This window comes from Podarcis vaucheri, assembly GCF_965113315.1.
Source record: "Podarcis vaucheri genome assembly, chromosome: 6".
Classification (NCBI taxonomy): Eukaryota; Metazoa; Chordata; class Lepidosauria; order Squamata; family Lacertidae; genus Podarcis; species Podarcis vaucheri.
In genome coordinates, this window is record NC_138764.1 from 88532653 (window position 1) to 88555188 (window position 22536).

Here is a 22536-nt window from a genome sequence, read left to right on the forward strand (position 1 = left end):
CCTTTCTCCCTGAGAGAAGTATTGAGGATGACAGCATGAGAAAAAGCCTTCTCATTGGTGCCTCCCCATTTGCAGAATGTTCTCCCTAGGGATACATGGCTGGCACCATCACTCTCTGTTTTTAGGTGCCATTTTTATTCACCCAGGCTTTTGGACCCTGATTGGAAGGGTAAATTATGCTTGCGGCCTCTTGCTGATCACCCTTTTTGTCGGGTGGGCTGGGCTACATCTGCCCTTTTTATAAATGTAAGCAAGGAGTATTTTAGACTGCTTTTTACTTGCTTTTAATGTTTCTGCAAGTCTCTTTGAGTTACATTTGTGGAAAATATGACTAATAAATACAACAACAAACAAACAACACCCTCCTCAAACTTTGTCTCTCTTGCTGACCAGGCCAACTGCAAACAGTTACTCTTCAGACCCATGCAAAATGTGATTAGCAGCTAGCATCCACCAGCCATGAATGCCCATTTAAGCAGACACGTTCCAGTTGCCAATATTGGTTGAGGAACCATATTCAGCTATTGCAAAAGTACCAAGAAAAGGCATCTCTCCCTGTAGGGTGCTGGAGCACAGGGTGAGTTATTTCCTTATGCTATACAACACTTTGCAGCTGATGAATAAATGCTAATACAGAGAAGACAGTGAATAAATCCAAGACCCTTTTAGAATGTGGCTTGGGGGGGGAGGTTTATTGGGTTATTCCTTTTGGCTTGATTTTATATGTTGTGGTCTTGTTGTGAACTGCCCTGAGACCTCCAGGTATAGGGCCGTGTATAAGTTGAATAAATAATAATAATAACGATTAATAAATGAACTTAGCAGCAGCTGAGTAAATGCTAACACAGAGAAGACAGCAAATTCCAACATTCTAGTGTGATAAAAGGAATGGGCTGGGATGGGGAGAGAAGAGAAAGCCTTACTCGAGTCCTTTCTTCAAAGCTTCAAAAACTTTCTTCACTTGTTGTGGCTTGGGATCCAAGATGACCATCCCTTTCTGCAGAGAGGGATAGGTCTTGGCAGATTTCACTGACATTTTAGACCTCGTAGAACCTTTGCTGAGAGACTTCCTGCAGAAAGGGCAATTAAGAGAGAGAGGAGACCATGATGAATTTAAACAAGAACACAAATAGCTTGGCTTCACTGCCCATGATGAGGATGTAAGATTAGAAAGATGAGCCTAATTCCAAAACCTAATCCTCTGCATGTTAACTCAAAAATTAAATACTACCCAGTCGAAGTGTGTTCTGGTTAGGAAGAGAACAGTGCTACCTTAACAAACACATCTTCCAAAACCAGTGCAGGGGAAAATCACATGCTGCCCATTGATTGCTTTTTACACATACCCTCCTGATTCTCCTGTATCTCTGGAGCATTTAAACCAGGCTTCCTCAAGCTCAGCCCTTCAGATGTTTTTGGCCTACAACTCCCATGATCTCTAGCTAGCAGGACCAGTGGTCAGGGGTGCTGGGGACTGTAGTCTCAAAACATCTGGAGGGCCGAGTTTGAGAAAGCCTGATTTAAACCTCCCTATCCTTGCCAGTTCTCCCCCAGAATTTTATTTATTTATTTATTGGATAGAATTTTACACCATCCCTCCACAAAGGTTTCCTGCCTGGTTACAATAAGACCTACTGAAAGAGAAACCAGCAGTCAGAAGCAAGCAAGCAAGCAGCATTAAACAAAAAAAAGGCTGAGATGTTTTTATTTTATTTTATTTTTAAATAAATTGTTTCCCTGGAACAGAAGAGTTAACAGTATTAGTAGGGTAGCCATTTAAGCATTGCCAAAGAGAGAGAGAATGATTCACCTATAAAAAAAGACAAAGGATGTATCCAGTATTAGCCCTACTTAGAGTAGACCCATTCAAATTAATGGACATGGCTAACTTAAACCCAAGGGGTAGAGTTCAACGTCACGCTGTGACAAATGTTCCATCTTCGCAAACTTTACAGCTTGCCAAATGGAACAATCACCCAGCCTCTTTCTCTCCCTGCCACGCAGTATGCAGGTCTGGGGTTCACCAACCCATAAGGTAAAGGTAAAGGGACGCCTGACCATTAGGTCCAGTCATGGCCGACTCTGGGGTTGCAGCGCTCATCTCGCTTTATTGGCCAAGGGAGCCGGCGTACAGCTTCCGGGTCATGTGGCCAGCATGACTAAGCTGCTTCTGGCGAACCAGAGCAGCGCACGGAAACGCCGTTTACCTTCCCACTGGAGCGGTACCTATTTATCTACTTGCACTTTGTGCTTTTGAACTGCTAGGTTGCCAGGAGCAGGGACCGAGCAACAGGAGCTAACCCCGTCACAGGGATTCGAACCGCTGACCTTCAGATCGGCAAGCCCTAGGCTCTGTGGTTTAACCCACAGCGCCACCCGCGTCCCTTTCACCAACCCATACCCCTAGCCAATTTTGGGGGGCATGGGAAAAAGGAGGGAGAGAAGCCCTGTTGAGCAAGTGAAAATCTCCATATTTATTTATATACTTGCATCAGAATGGCTTCTAAGCAGTTTGCAAGTGTAAAACTAATTATAAGAGCATCCACACATAACCAAAATACACACATAATAAAAGCACCCATAATTAAAATAGACACAGGAACAAACTGGAACACACTGAAACAGGGTAGCCACTGAAACTTTTAAAACAGCCATTAGATCTGAAGGTTCAAATCAGGAAAATGCTTGCCTAAACATGTTGCTGGACTTCCATTTCCCATTACCGCCAACCTTTGGCCATGCTGGCTGCGCCTGGCGGGAGATGGAGTCCCATCAACATCTGAAGGGCCACAGGTAACACACACCCTCAATCCGTGTATTAACCAGTGCCATTTGGTCTGTACCCTAACCAACAGCCACCTGGGAAGAATATACTAACCATGTCTGCTCAGAAGGAAGTCCTACTGAATTCAGTGGGGTTTATTCCCAAGTAGGTGGGGACTGGGGATAGGATCGCAGCCTAAACTACTCTGGCGTTTCACTGCAAGGTTAATGGATAATAACATCTGTTTCACTTACACAATGCACAGTTTCTTGACAGTAAGCCCCACTGAAGTCATTGAGACTACATTGTGTTAAACATAGTGGGCGGTACCCTAAGTCCTACTCAGAGCAGACCCAGCGGCGGAGCATATGCCCATGCTGCCCAGGGCAGGCGGGCACGCTCCCAAGGAGGGCGTGGTGCGGAAGGCGCCCTCCCGGGTACGGGATAGCCGCTTGGGTACCTGGAGCAGTGAGCGCGCCCTGCTGCCAGGGGCGGAGCAAACCGCCCATGGCGGACATTTGGCGCACCACCCACTCATAACTCCCAAGCTCCCCCAAGCTGTCAAAATGAAGGGGGAAGGGGGGAATGCTGCCAGCAAAGCGGAGCAGCTCCCCACCCCCACCCCGATGGCTCGGGGTAGGCTTGGGAGTTGCGGGCAGGCGGTGTGCCAAATGTCACCCCCCTCAGTGAGGGCACCCGGTGCAGTCCGCCCCCACCGTCCCCCCTTCCTACGCAGATCCTGAGCGGACGCACTGAAATTAACAAACCTTAGTTAGTCATGTCCTCAGCTTCAATGGGGCGACTCTGAGTAGGACCACCATTAACTACCACTCAGAAGAATTAGGTTGTACACTATTTGTCTAGAGAGAAATTCAAAGAAAGAAAGAAAGAAAGAAAGAAAGAAAGAAAGAAAGAAAGAAAGAAAGAAAGAAAGAAAGAAAAGTCCCTATCATTCTCTCTACTTAAACAGTGAGTCATCTTACCTCTCTGTAAGATAAAGAAAACTAAATCTTTAAACTTCTGCCCTCCTTGCTAAACCAACTTATTTTTTGTTCCTCCTTTGGAACACAGGACAGAACAAGTTGCATTAATTTAAGAGTCCCACTTGGAACAAAAAAACTCAGTATCTTTTACAGCATAATACTATGTAGCTGTGTAAATACAAAGAACCACTGAACCACTGAGCATTGCTCACCTATCCAAGTAAAGGCAATCCAGGGAATCTCTGTTGAAGGTGGTCTTGTTTCTGACAGATTCCTGGCTAGTTTATCTCTCTCTTGGAATACTTGATGATTTGTACCTGACTTTTACCAACCCCCTTGTCCTTTAATCATTTATTTACTTTTCAGAAAGTCAAGCTCAGTAAATTCTTGCCTCCTTTAACATCATCCATTCTCTCCTTGCAATCAACTGGATTTCCACCCCACCTGTTAATAAACAAACAAACAAAGGCTGCAGCAGACACACCTGGCTAGTTCTATCAGCTGTTGTGAGAGTGGTGTCTTGGAGCTCAATCCTACCCATGCTTACTCAGAAGCAAGACCCACCATTTTCCAAGAAAGTACATTTACCATTGCAGCCTCAGGGCTCTTTCCAATGTCTGCTAGTGCAAGAACTCTTGGTTAGTGGATGGGTGAGTTTTAGGGTTGTGCAACAGAGAGATCCAGTGCAAAAGCTGCACTAGGGGAAACTCATTGTGTAAGCGATTACGCAATCCATCGGGCAACAAAGTTATCTGCAAACTGCTTGTGCCCTTCTCTTACGCGGTAGCAGTCTGCTAGTGCAAAACATTTTGCCAGCAGCAACAAATATGCCACTTAGTGACTTTAATTTAGCACTACGTCGGATAAAACCCTCCGTTATATGCAGCAATTGATGTGTACCTAGAATTTGCCCTCTCTAGGAATGAATGAAGGTTATCTGACGAGAGGGATAATGTGATCCTATTAAAGCTTCCAGTCACTTACTTAAGAATCTCAGTGATGTATGCTTAGATCATACTGCAGTTCTCTGCCAAGATCAGAGTAATATCCATTGAACTCAGTGTGATTGTCTACTAAGTAAATATGCAGAGTCTGGACCTGCACAGTTCTAACCCCTGAAGACTGCTTTCGGCATAATCAGAAATGTTTGGGGGGCAGCCAGTTGATCCTTCATTGTTTTGCATAACTATGTGGCAAAGCAAGGATCAGAAGTGGCTATGAGCTGACTCAACTGGCCTTAGTTTATGCCTTCTTCTAAAGCAGTATTTCCCAAACTTGGGTCTCCAGCTGTTTTTGGACTACAACTCCCATCATCCCTGACCACTGACCCCACAAGCTAAGGATTATGGGAGTTGTAGTCCCAAAAACCACCACAGCTGGAAACACTGTTCTAAAGGTTTGGGAGCCCTTTTTGGACCTGGCCACCCTGCACTGGAAACAAGTCTCTAATCCAGCATTTGGCTTTAATTGCAAACTATGAAGCTGAGTTCACACTATGGGTGGAAAGCTCACGGGGTCCTCCATCTGTCTTCAACCTTATTATCAGAGCAGCAAATATCAACTTACTTATTATCTCCCACCTGCCATGGGACCCAAAGTTCTAAAGCAGTCACAGATCCAGTCACTGACCACACCTCTACCTGCTTAGCTTATCCTGACCTAGCAAAAATGATGCCTTATCAAAACACTCATCCAGGTGCGTTATCCTTTGATTTTCAACTTAAGCTGAAACAAGGGCAATTAAATGCAATGGAAGGGGGAATTCTTCCAAAAATTATTGTGGTCAAGACCCAATGCACTGTTAAACCTCCTTAAGAATGTTGATGTCAATTGGCTTCAGTGCCGCCTTTTAAGACAGTGTTGGATTGTGGCCTGTATATTGCAATGTTCAAGCTCCAAACTCCTTGTAGTTTGAGCGTCTGGCCATAAACATTGCCTACAAGTGGTGCAGAAACCATAAATAACAGCAGCATCTGTTTTCTGGAAGTCCTGAAGCCTACTCGTAGTGCAAACCCTTCCTAGCTAAAATGGGACTTCGGTTTTGCAATCTCTCCACCACCCTGCAAAAGTACATAAAGACCTGATTGTTGTTGCTTTTAAAAATGCTTTACAACTGGATAGTAACTGGATAGCCTTTGGGGGAAATGTAAACTCGCTTCTTTGGAGCATTCTTACTCTGCTGGAGGTGCTCTGGTCCTGGAAACAGCTGTTCGACTCCTTTCCCTGTAAGAACTCCCACTATGTACTGCAGTTTCAAATCTGTTTGTTCAATTGCCTGCTTGGTTTTCTTCTCCCTGCCCCCCCCCCCCAAATCCCCACCTTTTGAAGTTTAGACAACCAGCACAATGCAGAAAGGACTTGCTGGAGCTTGATATTGTTCAGGTTTTATAAGGGAAGTGGAAATCCATGTACATTTATGGATGTATTTTGGGGTGAGTGTAATCAACCTAAGAGTCTGTCACCTCCTCCCATACGAATCTGCCACATTGGTGAGATCATCTTCAGAGGCCCTAGCAAATGGTAGCCAACACTCTATATGTTGTTGTGGTTCTTTGGGGGGAGGGGAGCGTTATTGTGGTTTTATATTTTGATTTTGTTCTGTGAACCTCCTTGACACCCCCGGGTATAGGGCGGTATATAAATTCAATATATAATAAATTAATAATAATAATAATTTAAATTTGTATAGCGCCCCTCATATGCAGATCTCAGGGTGGATCATGACATAAAATGACAATATAAAAACCACAAAATAAGTACAGTGGTACCTTGGTTCTCAAACGCCTTGGTACTCAAACAACTTTGAACCCAAACACTGCAAACCCGGAAGTAAGCGTTCCGGTTTGCGAACTTTTTGTGTGAAAATTTTTCCGTTTTGAGTGTTACACTTCCATTTTGAGTGTTACGCTGATGTCTGCCTGTTTTTGCTATTTATTTTGCATTTTTGTAGCTCTTTTTGTTTTGTTTTTGCGACTGTGTGGAACCCAGTTCAACTACTGATTGATTGTGTGACTGCGGTAGATTGTTTATTGCTTTCATTTTAAAAGGCACTGGATGTCGATCTTGTAAGCCACTCTGAGAGTCATGGCCGGAGAGCAGCTGAAAAATATTTTAAACCAATTAAAATAGTACCTTCTCTGTGTTCAAACCCCTTTGCTCTCCCTCACATGCATCCATGCCTGCTCCACATACGTTCATTTGAGTACACAAGCGTCAGATGCAACACTCTAACACAACATTCAAGCACATAGGCCTCATTCAGTCATTGCAATAAGACTGGGTTTCTGGTTTAGTGGTTTGATAGGATCAAGGATCGTGGTCCTGCATGCTTCCTGGATAATCCCACTTCACGATTCCTCTGGAGTGGGCTGGAGAAATAAACCAGGAAGCCTTGGCATCCAGTTATATCTGGGCTTGGAGATGGATGAATCATTTTGCACCCTGCATGATTGTTAAGTACTCAGCTTGCATACCTGCAAGTATCTAAGTGGGGGAATAGCAGGGGGTTTCACATGAAAATGGCACATGGGCAAGAACTGAAACCCCAGGAACACTGGAAGATGCCCTGTACTGAGTCAGGACAGGTCACCCAAACCCTTCGTTGTCAACACTGGCTGGCAGCAGCTCTCCAGAATTTCAGACAGGGGTCTCAATCCTACCTATAGATGCCAGGGATTGATCCAGAAACCTTCTGCATGCATAGCAGATGTTCTACCACTAAGCTAGCCCTCCTTGCCCAGAGCTCTCAATCCAATTTGGGGAGCGGGAAAATGAGGAGCTACTCAAACAAATGCGACGGGAGAGCAGCTTGTGGCTTTGAATGGCTAGGTTGAGCCAAAATAACAAGACGCTAATAAGCGGAGGAAAAGAAAAAGGAACTTGTTGCTTGTAACTGTGCGACTCACATTAATTTTCGGCTCTGCGCGTTGCTGAACCCAGCAAAGGAGCAGCTCCTGCTGATCCTTCCCCCGTCAGCAGGGGAGTCAAATGTGAGTTTCACCGACATGGTTCCTGGTTAGCGGGTCTGTTGCCTCTGGAAATAAAAGGAGAAACAGATGAAATTAGACAGGAAGTAGATAAAATGCTCAACTATTTGTACAGAACAAGGGGTTATTTTTTAAAAAAAAACATCCTGCAGTCAGGATAGCTCAGTTGGTAGAGCATGAAACTTTTAAATCTCAGGGTTGCAGGTTCAAGCCCCGTATTGGGTGAAAGGTGCCCTGCACTGCAGGGGGTTGGACTAGATGACCCTCATGGTCCCTTCCAACTCTATGATTCTATTGTTCTATGATACTACGTATCAATTGATATCATGTATTGTCCTTAAAAGGAGAATTGCAGGAGTATTGTGCAAAAGTTGGCTCGTGAATTGACTGCATTCCCATCGTCCCTCTACAGATCTGTCTGCTAAATGCATTTTCTACATTTCCCCGCCACAACAAACAACCCATTTAATACATCCTCCATTGTATCAGCAGCTGCACCAGCTAATCTGTTTTGCAAGCTATAATTGTGTTGTTCCTCTGCTGCCCCAAGGAAACTGACAGTGCTTATAGTTGTGGATGATTTAGCAGTACAGTGGTACCTTGGTTTACGAACTTAATCTGTTCCGGAGGTCCATTCTTAAACCGAAACCGTTCTTAAACCAAGGCATGCTTTCCCTAATGAGGCCTCCCGCCGCCAGTGCCCTTCCACTGTTTGGATTCTGTTCTTAGACTGAGGTAAAGTTCTCAAACACTACTTCCAGTTTTGCAGAGTTTGTAAACCAAATTGTTCATAAACAGGACTGTTCTTAAACCAAGGTACCACTGTACTCAATCATTGCTGTTCCACGACGGTTGAGCAGTATGCAATTCACATATAAAATAGGTGATGTGGGGAGAGACCATTGGTCCAACTGGCTCAGGATGGCCTATGATGACAGGCAGTGATTCCCTGGGGAGAGTCAAGGACTGAACCTGGGACGTTCTCCATGCACATCATGTGCTCCACCACTGAGTTATGGCTTTTCTCCACATGCATGGTCTGGGTTGCACCACTTACTCTACAGCCCAACTCCTGTGCTGTACATTTGCTTGGAACAATGTAGCACCAAGCTACTGTTGTTGTTGTTGCTGCTGCTGCTGCTATTACCAAAATACACACACATACATGAGATCTCATTTCTGGGCAACTGTTCAGCTGCTCCAAGCTAGCATCCCTAGCAAAACAGAAGTCCCTGCCTCTCTTACAATTTCCAATCAATGGTCCAGCTGTCAAGGGAAGAAAGAGATGAAGTCAGACTATTCATCGGCACCAAAATACCCCTTCCCCCAGCATCAGCCTGGCAGCGCTTTGCATAATTCTGTAACTGGATCCACACCAACGGGCTTGCACAGACTTCCACTGAAAGTTACACTGGACTCTTGTTTGTTTTTCCAGAAGTTGCCCGATATAGCTTTACCACACCAGGATCAAAATCTTGGTCGCTGGCAGGCTTTCGCTCCCAAAGCACAACATTGCCTCTCGTTAATTAATCTAACTCAGGTCATGTTGGCTTCCCCCAACAAACGTGGTTTCCTTTGGCTGCTGCTTCTGTTCCCATCATCACTCACTCCCTTTTGTTCCTTGGGGGAATCTGGATTCCCAGTGCTGCATGTGCGTAGAATTTAGACCCACGTCTTAAAATGCAACATACATGTAAATTCAGTCCATTGCAGTGAAAGGATGACAATGAAGATATCTCTCTCTCTCTCTCTCTCTCTCTCTCTCTCTCTCTCACACACACACACACACACACACACAGCTGAACTGCAAAGTAAGCAACAAATCTAAATGTTTGCCTTTAAAAAAGAATTGAGAGGCACCCAGCTCCTGCCACTCATTCCAAGCAGAGCTCCCATTCACATCCGGAAGAGAACTTCTCTAACTTCCAGACAAAATGCCTTTTTGAATGCTATTAGCAATTGTGTAGATGGGCTTTCAAGGAGGAAACAGCATGTGCAGGGGGCCTGAACTGAATGGAGACTTTGGGCAGTGGCCAGGGGTGGGCAGGGAAGAGCTTTAACCTCCCTCCCACCCTGTTGCAGTCAAATCTGCTACCCCCATGCCCGCTATTTAAACCTGGCATGGGGGAGCTCCCATTGGCAACTGCTATAAAAATGAAACATTTGCATGAGTAGTCTGAATAGGGTTTAAGTTTAAATGGTCCTGGACGCCCATATTGTACCATCCAGCTGCCTTTATTCAGCAGTCATCCAATGTCAGGCTCTCAACAGAAAGTGAATGTGCTGATCTGTATAGTGACCACAACCATTTTCACCACAAGTCAGCACTTTGTTGCACATATTTGTATAGAATGTGTCATTTCCCCCAAGGGGGCTCAGTTGTTTCACCTGTGCAATGAGGGAAATTCTAATGATCTCCAGAGCTCAACATGATCAATAGATTGGTGATCCACTGACCTGCTTTGGCTGGCAGGATAAAAGGTAAAGGAGCCCCAGACTGTTAGGTCCAGTCGAAGGTGACTATGGGGTTGCGGCGCTCATCTTGCTTTCAGGGTGAGGGAGCCGGTTTTGGCCACAGACAGCTTTCCAGGTCATGTGGTCAGCATGACTAAACCACTTCTGGCACAACGGGACACTGTGATGGAAGCCAGAGCATACGGAAACACCATTTACCTTCCCGCCACAGCGGTGCCTATTTATCTACTTGCACTTGCTTTCGACGTGCTTTCGAACTGCTAGGTTGGCAGGAGCTGGAATAGAGCAACGGGAGCTCACCCCGTCGTGGGGATTCGAACTGCCAACCTTCTGATTGGCAAGCCCAAGAGGCTCAGTGGCAGGATATTCCCATGAGGCCTGCAAGCTGACTTGGTGCGAAACAGAGAAAAGTCATTCCATCATTGCAATCATTAGAGCTGAAGTAAATAAACCACTTAATAATAAGGTTTTTTTTATTAAGAAAAAGACCTTGCATAACAAGCAATTAAAAGAAGACATTTGCAGGCTTGACCTTGTGGTTATTTCCTGACCTCGCTCCCATGACACCAGATGTGCAGGGAATAAATAAATTCCTGAGGCCTCTGTTTTATTCTCTTGTGTGGAAATCTTTGCAATATCAACTCAAGAAAGTTGTTGTAGTGTGTGTTCTGCCGCTGGAAGAGTGCAATGGAAGGGGAAGGGGAAGGAGGGCATTGCCCTCTTGTTGATGTTCCAAAGAATGTTTTCGGGCCACTTCTGTTGCACTCAGAAAATCAGTTCATATGCACCCTGGACCATCATCTTCTGCTGATCCCAGACTTTGGCACCAAGTCAGAAGTGCAGCAGCCAAGAAGAGGAGAAGGTCCACCGGACAAATGCCTGTTAGGCTGGAAACAGGCACCAGAACTGCTTCTTTTCTTAAAAGGTTGAAGAAAGTTTGAAACTGGGATCACAGCTTATGGTGCGTACACTCAGCCCGCTGTAACAAAAGAGCATCAGAAGCTGTCAAATGCTGAGTTGGATCATTGGCCTATGTAGCTCAGTAGTGTCTTCCAGATGATGGTGGACCACAGCTGCCACCACCCCTGACCATTCATCATGCTGCTTGGGAGTGATGGGAGTTGCAGTTTAACATCTGGAGGACAGAGTGCTGGCTACAGTTTAGAGCACAGGCTCTCTACTGATTGGCTCTCCAGGGAGTTCCTCCATCCTTAACTGGAGATGTCAGGGGTTGGACCAGGGATTTTCTGCATGCAAGCCTTGTACTCTACCACCTGGCTATGGCCCTTCCCCTTAGGAAGGCTTCTGGAAAACTTCAGTTTAACCCACAAGTGTGTGTGTGTGCGCGTGCGCGCGCACGCAATAAGGTGACTCCCCCAGCCGCCTGTAAAAAATATTGTCTGCCATCAGCCTTATATAGTGTCAGCCCAGCTCTCCAGGCTGGTTCCCATAGGTGTCTTACAGTTGTGCTTCATGGATAATATAGTCAGCATCATAAGTACCATGCAGAAGAAGAGTTTGGACTTGATATCCTGCTTTATCACTACCCTAAGGAGTCTCAAAGCAGCTAACTATCTCCTTTCCCTTCCTCCCCCACAACAAACACTCTGTGAGGTGAGTGAGGCTGAGAGACTCCAGAGAAGTGTGACTAGCCCAAGGTCACCCAGCAGCTGCATGTAGAGGAGCGGGGAAGCGAACCCAGTTCACCAGATTATGAGTCCACCGCTCTTAACTACTACACCACACTGGCTCTTGTTTCTGTTAAAGCTCAGCACAATGAGCTTGCAAAGGAGTAGGTGCTGCAGTGCCTACTGAAGTCACCAAGTGAAATATACTCAGGGTCCTGTAGTGATTTCATGCTCTTTATTGCAGCTTGTAAAGCAGTAATTCATTTGCCCCCAAAACCTCAGGCTTTTATATACATTATTTACGCAATGAGTCCGGTCTGATTGGCTGATTCTGCTTCCCTCCTAGAGCCTGATTGGTCTTTTCCTGCAGGCCAATCAGTTGTTGCATTCTACGATCCTACCAGCCTAATAGGCTGATTAACTTTCTCCTGGAGCCTGATTGGTCTTTTCCTGCAAGCCAAACAGTTGTTGCATTCTAGGATCCTACTTGCCTATTGTTCTAGGATCCAAGCTTAGTACATAACACCAGCCTTGGGTCATCCACCGTGAACCCCAAGACCTTCGCACTGATTATTCGAACAAAAGACCCCACACATTCTTGGCTTCTTTTCTGCTCCTTCCCTTCCCCTGTTCCTTTAGATCCCAGTGCTAGCCTAGGAGAAATTATGAGTGGGAAATTGGAGCTGAACCTAGGCATTTCTGAGGATCCCAGGGGCTACTTTTGGCACGTGTGTGTGTCCACTCTGCTCTCTGTGTGTTACCTGTGTATGTGTGGAACATGTGAGCCTTACAATGAAAATCTAATTCGGATTTTTGGGGGGGGGGATTAAATTTAAAGAAGTGCAGAAACATATTTACAACTGCTCCTAATTAAATAGAATCTGGCCTCCATTCAAAGGCTTCTTTCCCTGCCAGGGAGAAGCTCAGAAGGAGACCTCCAAAGATGTATTGCTGAAATCCATCTGCAAAGTTCACTTGGCCCGGTCAGGCTGAGCTCAAGCCTCTAAGTATTTCTCTTCCCTTGCCCTCCACTTGGGGTATGTGCACAGTCAACTTCAGCGGGGGGGGGGGGACGAAACACTGGAATGAAATGGGGGCTAGTCAGTTAGAATCATAGAATTGAATCATAGAATTCTAGAGTTGGAAGGGACCATCCGGGTCATCTAGTCCAACCCCCTGCAATGCAGGGGGTTCAATTTTCATTCATTCCGCAACAATTCATGCGCAGAACAATCAAGGAGAACTCCGATTTGGGGTGGCCACCCAGATGCCTGTGGGAAACCTACAAGCAAGATTCAAGCACAACAACCCACGCCCTGCGATTTCCAGCAACTAGTATTCAGAAGTAATATTGTCCCCGACAGTGGAAGCAGTGCTTAGCCATTATGCCTAATAGCCATCAATAACCCTCTCCTCCATGAATTTGTCTTTGTTGTTGTTGTTGTTTAGTCGTTTAGTCGTGTCCGACTCTTCATGACCCCATGGACCAGAGCACACCAGGCACTCCTGTCTTCCACTGCCTCCCACAGTTTGGTCAAACTCGTGTTAGTAGCTTCGAGAACACTGTAGAACCATCTCGTCCTCTGTCATCCCCTTCTCCTTGTGCCCTCCATCTTTCCCAACATCAGGGTCTTTTCCAGGGAGTCTTCTCTTCTCATGAGGTGGCCAAAGTACTGGAGCCTCAGCTTCACGATCTGTCCTTCCAGTGAGCACTCAGGGCTGATTTCCTTCAGAATGGATAGGTTGGATCTTCTTGCAGTCCATGGGACTCTCAAGGGTCTCCTCCAGCACCATAATTCAAACGCATCAATTCTTCAGCGATCAGCCTTCTTTATGGTCCAGCTCTCACTGCCATACATCACTACTGGGAAAACCATAGCTTTAACTATACAGACCTTTGTTGGCAAGGTGATGTCTCTACTTTTTAAGATGCTGTCTAGGTTTGTCATTACTTCGCTCCCAAGAAGCAGGCATCTTTTAATTTCGTGGCTGCTGTCTTACTCCCTTTTAAAGCAATCTAGGCTGCTGGTCGTCACTGCCTCCTGTGAGAGTGGGTGCCATAGTTAACTATGTGTACTGTGTGAATAATTACTTTCTTCGCAAAAGAAGTACTTTGTAAAACTGGGTTGCGGGTTCATTGTGGTTTGTTGCAAATGAAAAGCCAGTGCATGCTGCCCAATCATTTCCACTTTGATCTTCCGCCCGCACAGGTGGGAGAAACAAACCAGGAAGCCATGCTTAAGCTTGGATCCTCACCATGTCTGAGCCTAGATTGTGGTTTGTTTTTTGCTTATAAGTCAGGATATGACGCTGCAGAGCCCAGGAAGTTCCTTGATTATTATTTTTTTAGGGAGTTGCATGCAGTGCTGGCCTTCAGCAGTGGTGGCATACAGTGAGGGGGGAAAGTACCATATTTTTCGCTCTATAAGACGCACCAGACCACAAGACGCAACTAGTTTTTGGAGGAGGGCAACGAGAAAAAAAATATTCTCAGAAGCCAGAACAGCAAGAGGGATCGCTATGCAGTGAAAGCAGCAATCCCTCTTGCTGTTCTGGCTTCTGTGATAGCTGAGCAGCCTGTATTCGCTCCATAAGACGCACACACATTTCCCCTTACTTTTTAGGAGGGGAAAAGTGAGTCTTATAGAGCAAAAAAATACGGTATTTGATCCCCTGCTAAATTTGCCTGTTCGCCCTCTGATGAAGAAATGACCAGTCCGTAATTTTAATGGTAGGTTTATTGTAGCTGTGAGAGACTGAATAGCAACAGGAAAACCTCCAGAAGACAAAAGTCAGAAATTGATGTGCATGAATGGACAATTGTAGGAGTGCCTATTATGTGGCAGCAAAGGAAGCAAAAAAGAGAGAGAGAGGCTGCCTCCTCTATTGCATCTGCAAGAAATCATTCAGTTGTGCTTTTCTGAGTTGCGTCTAGCCTCCTGAATTCAGTTATAGATCTATGGAAACCTTGGCATAGATAGCTGTGAGTCAGTTTGCAAGACACTTGGAGGATGAAATCACTCCTGTCCTCTCAAGTCTTGTTACAGCTGATACAGCACACACACCACTGTATCTCCCTCTCCTTCTCCTGTCATCTTCACTGTGTCAATTTTTAGACTGTAAGCCCCTTGGGACAGAGACCTGTCCTCTTGAATTTTGCAACGCACACATTGCTGACAATACTGATGATACAGCGAGATATATTCTCCCCTCTAGTAATTATTTACACTTTTGACTACTTTCCTTTAACACTACCCCCTTTGACTGGTTGTTTCTGAGCTCTGCCAGTTCAAAAGTTTTGCAAGGAAAAAATGACTCATTACCCTTTCTACCTCCTAAAACCATTTTAGGTGATGTTTTTCTTTTAGTTATGGGCTCAAATAATATTTACTTAAGTTCAGTAAACTACCTCTGTGCATGGTTGCCAGATGTCCAGGACTGACCTGGGCAGAACAGGAACTGCTTTGTCCAGAGTTGAGGGCTGCCTTCATCCTGGGCATGGAAGCAGCAAAGTTACGCCTGATTACGTCTCATTGATGTCACTGGTCCCTAAGAGCTTAGAACAACCCCTCCCTGGATTGCAGCCATCAACCACAGCAGGCATCGCCAGAGGGGAACAGGTAGACTTCCTCTCTCTCTCTCCCTCTCTCTCTGAGACACATAGGGCCACATAAAAAATGCATATACAGTGGTACCTCGGGTTACAGACGCTTCAGGTTACAGACTCAACTAACCCAGTAATAGTACCTTGGGTTAAGAACTTTGCTTCAGGATGAGAACAGAAATCACGCAGCAGTGGCACGGCGGAGGTGGGAGGCCCCATTAGCTAAAGTGGTACCTCAGGTTAAGAACAGTTTCAGGTTAAGAACGGACCTCCAGAACAAATTAAGTTCTTAACCCGAGGTACCACTGTATCTTGAGCTCCTGGCAGATTTTGCCCAGAGGCTTTTCACAACAACATGGTAAGGGTTAAAGCTTATAAAATGTTAGGGAAATGGCAAGGACATTGCTGTTGTGCAAAAACATCAGAACTGGGTCGCCGTTACTATCAAAGTACTTAAATACCAGGGCTAATTAAGTTTCAGCTCTTAACTTTCACCGCAGTGTTAAATCTACTGGGAAAATAAACTCTGCGTTTAACCTCTGCTCCCAGGCATTTTTTCAGAGAGACCATTGACCTCAGTAGCAGTGTCATCCTAACAAGATACTTCGCTATGCAAACATTCCAAAACTATGATATTAAGAATCAGCATCTTCTATCTGTAAGACGATCCAATTGCTGGCACTGTAATGATGCCGTTGGTGCTATAATTAAATTGCATTTACTTATCTATGCTTTAGAAGCTGAGGTGCCCATTATTTAAAAACTTTGGCGCCACAAAAGTCCTTATGGAGGTTCCATGAATAGTGGTGTTTTATTTCATTTTTATTTCCATGCGAGCATCAACTATCGGTTACGGTAAATGTCCAACATTAAGTACATGCCATGTGTATGCCAACAAAGGTGGATGAGTTTTGTGAATACCTGGAAAGCGCTATAGAAGCGTGGGTGTCCTCAAATCTGGAACACAGATAAAGGAATGTGGGCAGTCATATTAGGCGACTGCCAATGTTCACCAGTGAATCTCTGAGTTTCCAGGCAATATTTCTCTGGGATTGTGTGCATTCCCATGTGAATGCTGATAAACCACCAAATTTCTGACATTCACTGTAATGTATATATGTCTGTTGAAAAATAAACATAAGTTCTAGTAATGTTTAAATTCCTAATCTGGTTTGAGGCAGAGTCTCAAAACCTGTCCCACAGAGCAAAATGTCTGGGGGTATGGGGATGCATTAAAGAACACATCCCCAAATGGTTTCCTGGGATAGATGAACATAATATTTCCTGGACATAAGAAGCTGCCTTATACTGAGTCAGACCATTCACCTGTGTACATCCTGTATATTTGTAAATAAATGCAAATATTGCAAAATGCCAGAAGCCCCCAGTAAACTCAACCCAAAGAAGACCAAACCCACTGAGCTCTGCACCCCCTGGAATTTCTTAACGGTGAAGTGGAAACACATAATAGTATTATCTCCAGTTACAGATATAAATGGACATAAGTCTGACATCAAGAATAACAAAACAGAGAAACCAGTAGGAGAACACTTCAATCTCCCAGGACATTCTATACAAGATCTCAAAGTAGCTGTTTTACTACAAAGGAATTTCAGAAATAGACTGGAAAGAGAAGCTGCTGAATTGCAACTCATTACAGTGGTGCCCCACAAGACGAACGCCTCGCAAGACGGAAAACCCGCTAGACGAAAGGGTTTTCCGTTTTGGAGGCGCTTCGCAAAACGAATTTCCCTATGGGCTTCCTTCGCAAGACGAAAGCCCATAGGGAAATCTCCTGGACAGCGGGGAAGCGCAGCGCGTCTTCCCCACTGTCCTCGGACCTCCTCCGAAGGCTGGCGGTGGGGCGGAAAGCCCTTCTCCCCGCGCCAGCCTTCGGGAGGCTCCTCCGAAGGCTGGCGGTGGGGCGGAAAGCCCTTCTCCCCGCGCCAGCCTTCGGAAGGCTCCTCCGAAGGCTGGCGGTGGGGAGAAAAGCCCTTCTCCCCGAGCCAACCTTCAGAAGGCTCCTCCGAAGGCTGGCGGTGGGGCGGAAAGCCCTTCTCCCCGCACCAGCCTTCGGAAGGCTGCTCCGAAGGCTGGCGGTGGGGCGGAAAGCCCTTCTCCCCGCGCCAGCCTTCGGATGGCTGTCCTGAAGACTTGCGGTGGGAAGAGGGTTTTCCTTCCCACCGCCAACATTCAGAATGCTGTTCTGAATGTTGGCGGTGGGGAGGAAAAACCCTCCTCCCACCGCAAGCCCCGGGAACAGAGGAGAAGCGCTGCGCCCCTTCCCCTCTGTTCCCATACCTGTTCTGAAGGCTTGCGGTGGGGAGAAAAGCCCTTCTCCGCACCGCCAGCCTGGCAAGCGGTTTCCATAGGAACGCATTAATTGATTTTCAATGCATTCCTATGGGAAACCGTGCTTCGCAAGACGAAAAACTCGCAAGAAGAAAAAACTTGCGGAACAAATTAATTTCGTCTTGCGAGGCACCACTGTACCAAACTTAAAACCATGGAGAGACCTGGTCTGAACAGAGACACTGGATTCTTATCTCATTATACATGACTAAGCCATTTCTCACCTTCTCACCCCTTGCCTTTTCCTGTAAAACCTATTACAGTCGTTAAGAGTCGTCAACAGGCTCATCTCAGCTATCTGCCAATCTCCCATTCCCACCACCCTTCTGAGTAATACCCCTCCCCACCTTCTCACTATATAGAAGGATCTGGCAACTTCTGTTTCAGTGTATCTGAAGAAGTGTGCATGCACACGAAAGCTCATACCAAGAACTAACTTAGTTGGTCTTTAAGGTGCTACTGGAAGGAATTTTTTTATTTTTAGTATTATCTCCTTCAGAGAATGAATCATGGCCCAAAGTTTGCAAAACATCTATTTTTAATTTGTTTTGTTGGGGTTGTGTTTTCACTCCCTCAAGGGCTGGCATAGACTCGGATGGGATTTTCCAAAGTGCTGTGCTCCAAGGTCAATGAGGAGGACTTTGGAAATCTTTTCCGTCATCTTTTCCCTAAATCTGAAAGGCTGGCTGCCCCCACTGGCAGTGGCCTTTATTCCTTTAAAGTGGTAGTGCTGCAAAACTGTCAACAGCTATGGGCTTGTCAGTAAGTAAGAGTCATCAGAAGGCACAGAGGTCTTCTTACTAGTGGTCTCCACAAAGGTACACATGGCATCCTTTTCACATCAGGAGATGGGGATTAGATAGATTGTTGTTGTTCAGTCGTTTAGTCATGTCCGACTCTTCGTGACCCCATGGACCAGAGCACGCCAGGCACCCCTGTCTTCCACTGCCTCCCACAGTTTGGTCAAACTCATGCTGGTAGCTTCGAGAACACTATCCAACCATCTCGTCCTCTGTCGTCCCCTTCTCCTTGTGCCCTCCATCTTTCCCAACATCAGGGTCTTTTCCAGGGAGTCTTCTCTTCTCATGAGGTGGCCAAAGTACTGGAGCCTCAGCTTCACGATCTGTCCTTCCAGTGAGCACTCAGGGCTGATTTCCTTCAGAATGGAGAGGTTTGATCTTCTTGCAGTCCATGGGACTCTCAAGAGTCTCCTCCAGCACCATAATTCAAAAGCATCCATTCTTTGGCGATCAGCCTTCTTTATGGTCCAGCTCTCACTTCCATTCATCACTACTGGGAAAACCATGGTTTTAACTATACGGACCTTTGTTGGCAAGGTGATGTCTCTGCTTTTTAAGATGCTGTCTAGGTTTGTCATTGCTTTAGATAGATGATAGATAATCCCCCAAGAGATGGGGATTCTTTTTCAGTAGGAAGGCCGCATTTCCTTCTGGATAAGCTTTCAGAGGCCACATGCGGAATCAAAGGAAATGTGGGTAGAGCAATGAATGTGAATTTGACCTTTGCACACACAGCAATCTCAAGCAAGACAAGTAAGAAATATTCGAGTAGAAGGACACGAGCCAGCCAGACTAAAACACTCAAGGTTGAAACCAGGGCCTGTAGAGACGGTGTATGCCTTGTGGAAAGCTCCAAGGGCCGTATAGAGAGACTACAGAGGGCCACAGAGTCTGAGGCTCTCCGCTCCAGTTTTACATCATAGGGGCAAAAGAGATGTCATACAAAATATGGGCTCTTTCTTGATTGGAGAAAGTGGTGCAGGTCAAGGAGAGGGAGGTAAACCATTACTTGCAGCCCCGTTTTCCTATCTAAATTCCTCCCCGCCCCACATGCTATGCGACCACTATGAGTATGATATTGGTACCTCTCTTTAGCTTGGGAGTAGTGGGGGGGGAGAGCAATTTAGAACATCAAAATGGTGCTGTGGAAAAGATGGCGCATCCCTTCCTCCATCACTGCTGCTTCAACCATTTGCGGGGGGTTTTCTTCAGCTCATACAGTAAATAAAACGCCGTGGAGAGGAGCGACATTAAAAGCACTTATGCACAGAACCACCCCACATTTCTGATTTGCAATTTCTGTACAAAACTTAAAAAACAACAACTGAGAACAGCACTTGAGAAAAGAAAATGAAGTCATGATGAGCAATGCTGTCACAGTTTGCCAAGGCGGAGAACTCTTCCTTTGCCAAAGCGGAGAACCTTTGTTTTCCTTATGTCCTGCCCTACTTGTCAACAAGGCTGACAAACAAGCAAAGAAGAAAGGATGGGTATGGTAATGGACTATGGAACTGGCAAAGGATAGGTATGGTAATGAAACTGGCAAAATTAACAACGAAATTAAGAGACTCTAATGGTGAGTGTTTCATGGAAGAATGGAAGCCTTTTTCAGGACTAGTTAAAGAAATATTATAGTACGAAGGACTCGCAAGCAGGATTTGAGTTATGAGCAACGGAAGTAATTAGATTATAATGCTGTGGTTATGATTTAATAGATAGAAGGTAGGGTGTGGCAGAAGGAGAGAGACAACAACCCCATGGAAGACGGGGTGGGAAGTTGATGAAAATAAGAGAAAAGAGAAAATTGTGTTTTGATTGCAAATGTTAAAAATGTTGAAACCTAATAAAATATAACTGAGGGGGAAAGAGAAGAGGCAGGTGAAGAAAAGTCTAGGCATCTCTTTCCCCCACGCCTTCTTCCCTTTACATCATTCCCTCTCAACTTCTCTGGGAGGGAAGATGCCATCTGGGGAAGTTGCACACAACTGCATGTAATATGTAGTTCAGCCCTAAGCCCTAAGGGCATATGGAAACCAGGCTCCCTGGGAGAGAAAGGCGGGTACACAGTACATTAAATACAGACGGCCTAAAAAGCTTGGAAACCACTGTGCTGGCATTGCGCAAGATGCTTCAACAGCCTTCTGTTACAAATAAGCGAATGGCACAGTTACACAACTCCACAGTGTGAAGCAACCAATTTATCAGCAGCCGTCAGCAGCCATCAAGTCATGGAGAGAAACATGCTTGTTGGCTGGCCATGGACTGCATTACTATATTTCGTGTTACCTTGGTTCTCGAACAAATAGGCTCCCAAACACTGCAAACCCGGAAGTAAGTGTTCTGGTTTGCAAACGTTTTTCAGAAGCCGAACGTCCGACACAGCTTCCGCTTGAGTGCAGGAACCTCCTGCAGCCAATCAGAAGCCGCACCTTGGTTTTTGAATGGTTTTGGGAGTTGAACAGACTTCCGGAAAGGATTAAGTTTGAGAACCAAGGTACACTGTACTTGTATTAACCAAGCACCGAAAATGTGAGTGTGTGTTTGCAACCCACCAATGTACACTGCTCACCAAACTGGACAAACCCAAATTCTTAATCATGGGATCCTCCTTCCTCAATGTGTACTCATCTGTGCAAGTCAAGCAAGCAGACTTCTAGGACATGTGTTGGTTAGCATCATGTATTTTGAACCTAAGGTTTGGGTTTTCACCAAAATTTGACTTTTTGGTCAGGGCTGATGTGGTTAAGATAAATGCTAAGCAGAAAGTGAAGGATGTGAAGGCAGACAGAAGAAATTCTGTATCCTGTGGGGGAGAGCACTACACATAATCAAAAAGGAGGAAACGCATCACCAAACAAGGGAACGAAAGAGGACATCGATGTGGATAATATCTACAAAAGCATAGATATGTATAAATGTGAATTTAGAAGAGACTGCTATAATTTAAATAGAAAAACCACCATAATGGGAAAGGCTGTTGCCAGTTGGCCTGGGTGCCTGCTCAGTCTGCTCTCCAGGTGTTCACTATTAGGGACGCGGGTGGCGCTGTGGTCTAAACCACTGAACCTCTTGGGCTTGCCAATCGGAAGGTCGGTGGTTCGAATCCCCGCAACAAGGTGTGCCCCCATTGCTCTTTCCCAGCTCCTGCCAATCTAGCAGTTCAAAAGCATGCCAGTGCAAGTAGATAAATAGGCACCGCTGTGGTGGAAAGGTAAACAGCATTTCCATGAACTCTGGCTTCTGTCATGGTGTCCCGTTGCACCAGAAGCAGTTTAGTCCTGCTGGCCACATGACCTGGAAAGCTGTCTGTGGACAAACGCTGGCTCCCTCAGCCTGAAAGCAAGACAAGCGCCGCAAACTCATAGTCACCTTTGACTGGGCTTAACCATCAAGGGGTCCTTTACCTTTACCTTCACTATTGAAGGACCCCTTCCTGTAATCCCTCCTTAGGATTCTTTACCTTTAAACCACACGTGGACTGAACAACCCTTCAAATAAAGAAAAGCAGAGTGTACAGTCACCCTGTCAGATGTCAAAGAGAACAACAACTACCAGACTTTTAGAAGACATCTGAAGGCAGCCCTGTTTAGGGAAGCTTTTAATGTTTGATGTATCATAGTATTTTAATATTCTTTTGGAAGCCGCCCAGAGTGGCTGGGGAAACCCAGCCAGATGGGCGGGGTATAAATAATAAATTATTATTATTATTATTATTATTATTATTATTATTATTATTATTATTATTATTTATTATTACTGTCTCTGGGGCACTATCCATGGCCCTTAAAACATCAGCTAAACAACACACATGTACTTTTAACCAAAGTAAACACACCATTTTCAGCCATGTGGCACCTCACACCCATTTGTACGGTTTTACCTTGGAATCATAGAGACTAGAAACTTGTGGCTTTTAAAATATGAGTCGTCAAGATTCCCAGGAA

General features: G+C 45.4%; 1 protein-coding gene across 3 annotated transcripts in view; it reads right to left on the reverse strand.

The window, feature by feature from the left end:
* RIPOR3 (RIPOR family member 3) overlaps positions 1-22536 on the reverse strand; it is a 102399-nt gene that overhangs the window by 47731 nt on the left and 32132 nt on the right. For all 3 annotated transcript variants that reach the window (XM_082225885.1, XM_082225884.1, XM_082225886.1), the window contains exons 2-3: positions 7653-7780; positions 924-1070 (exon numbers count right to left, since the gene is read on the reverse strand). In XM_082225885.1, coding sequence (XP_082082011.1) covers positions 924-1070; positions 7653-7753 — 248 coding nt within the window. In that variant the 5' untranslated portion in view covers positions 7754-7780. The remainder of the gene's footprint in view (positions 1-923; positions 1071-7652; positions 7781-22536) is intronic.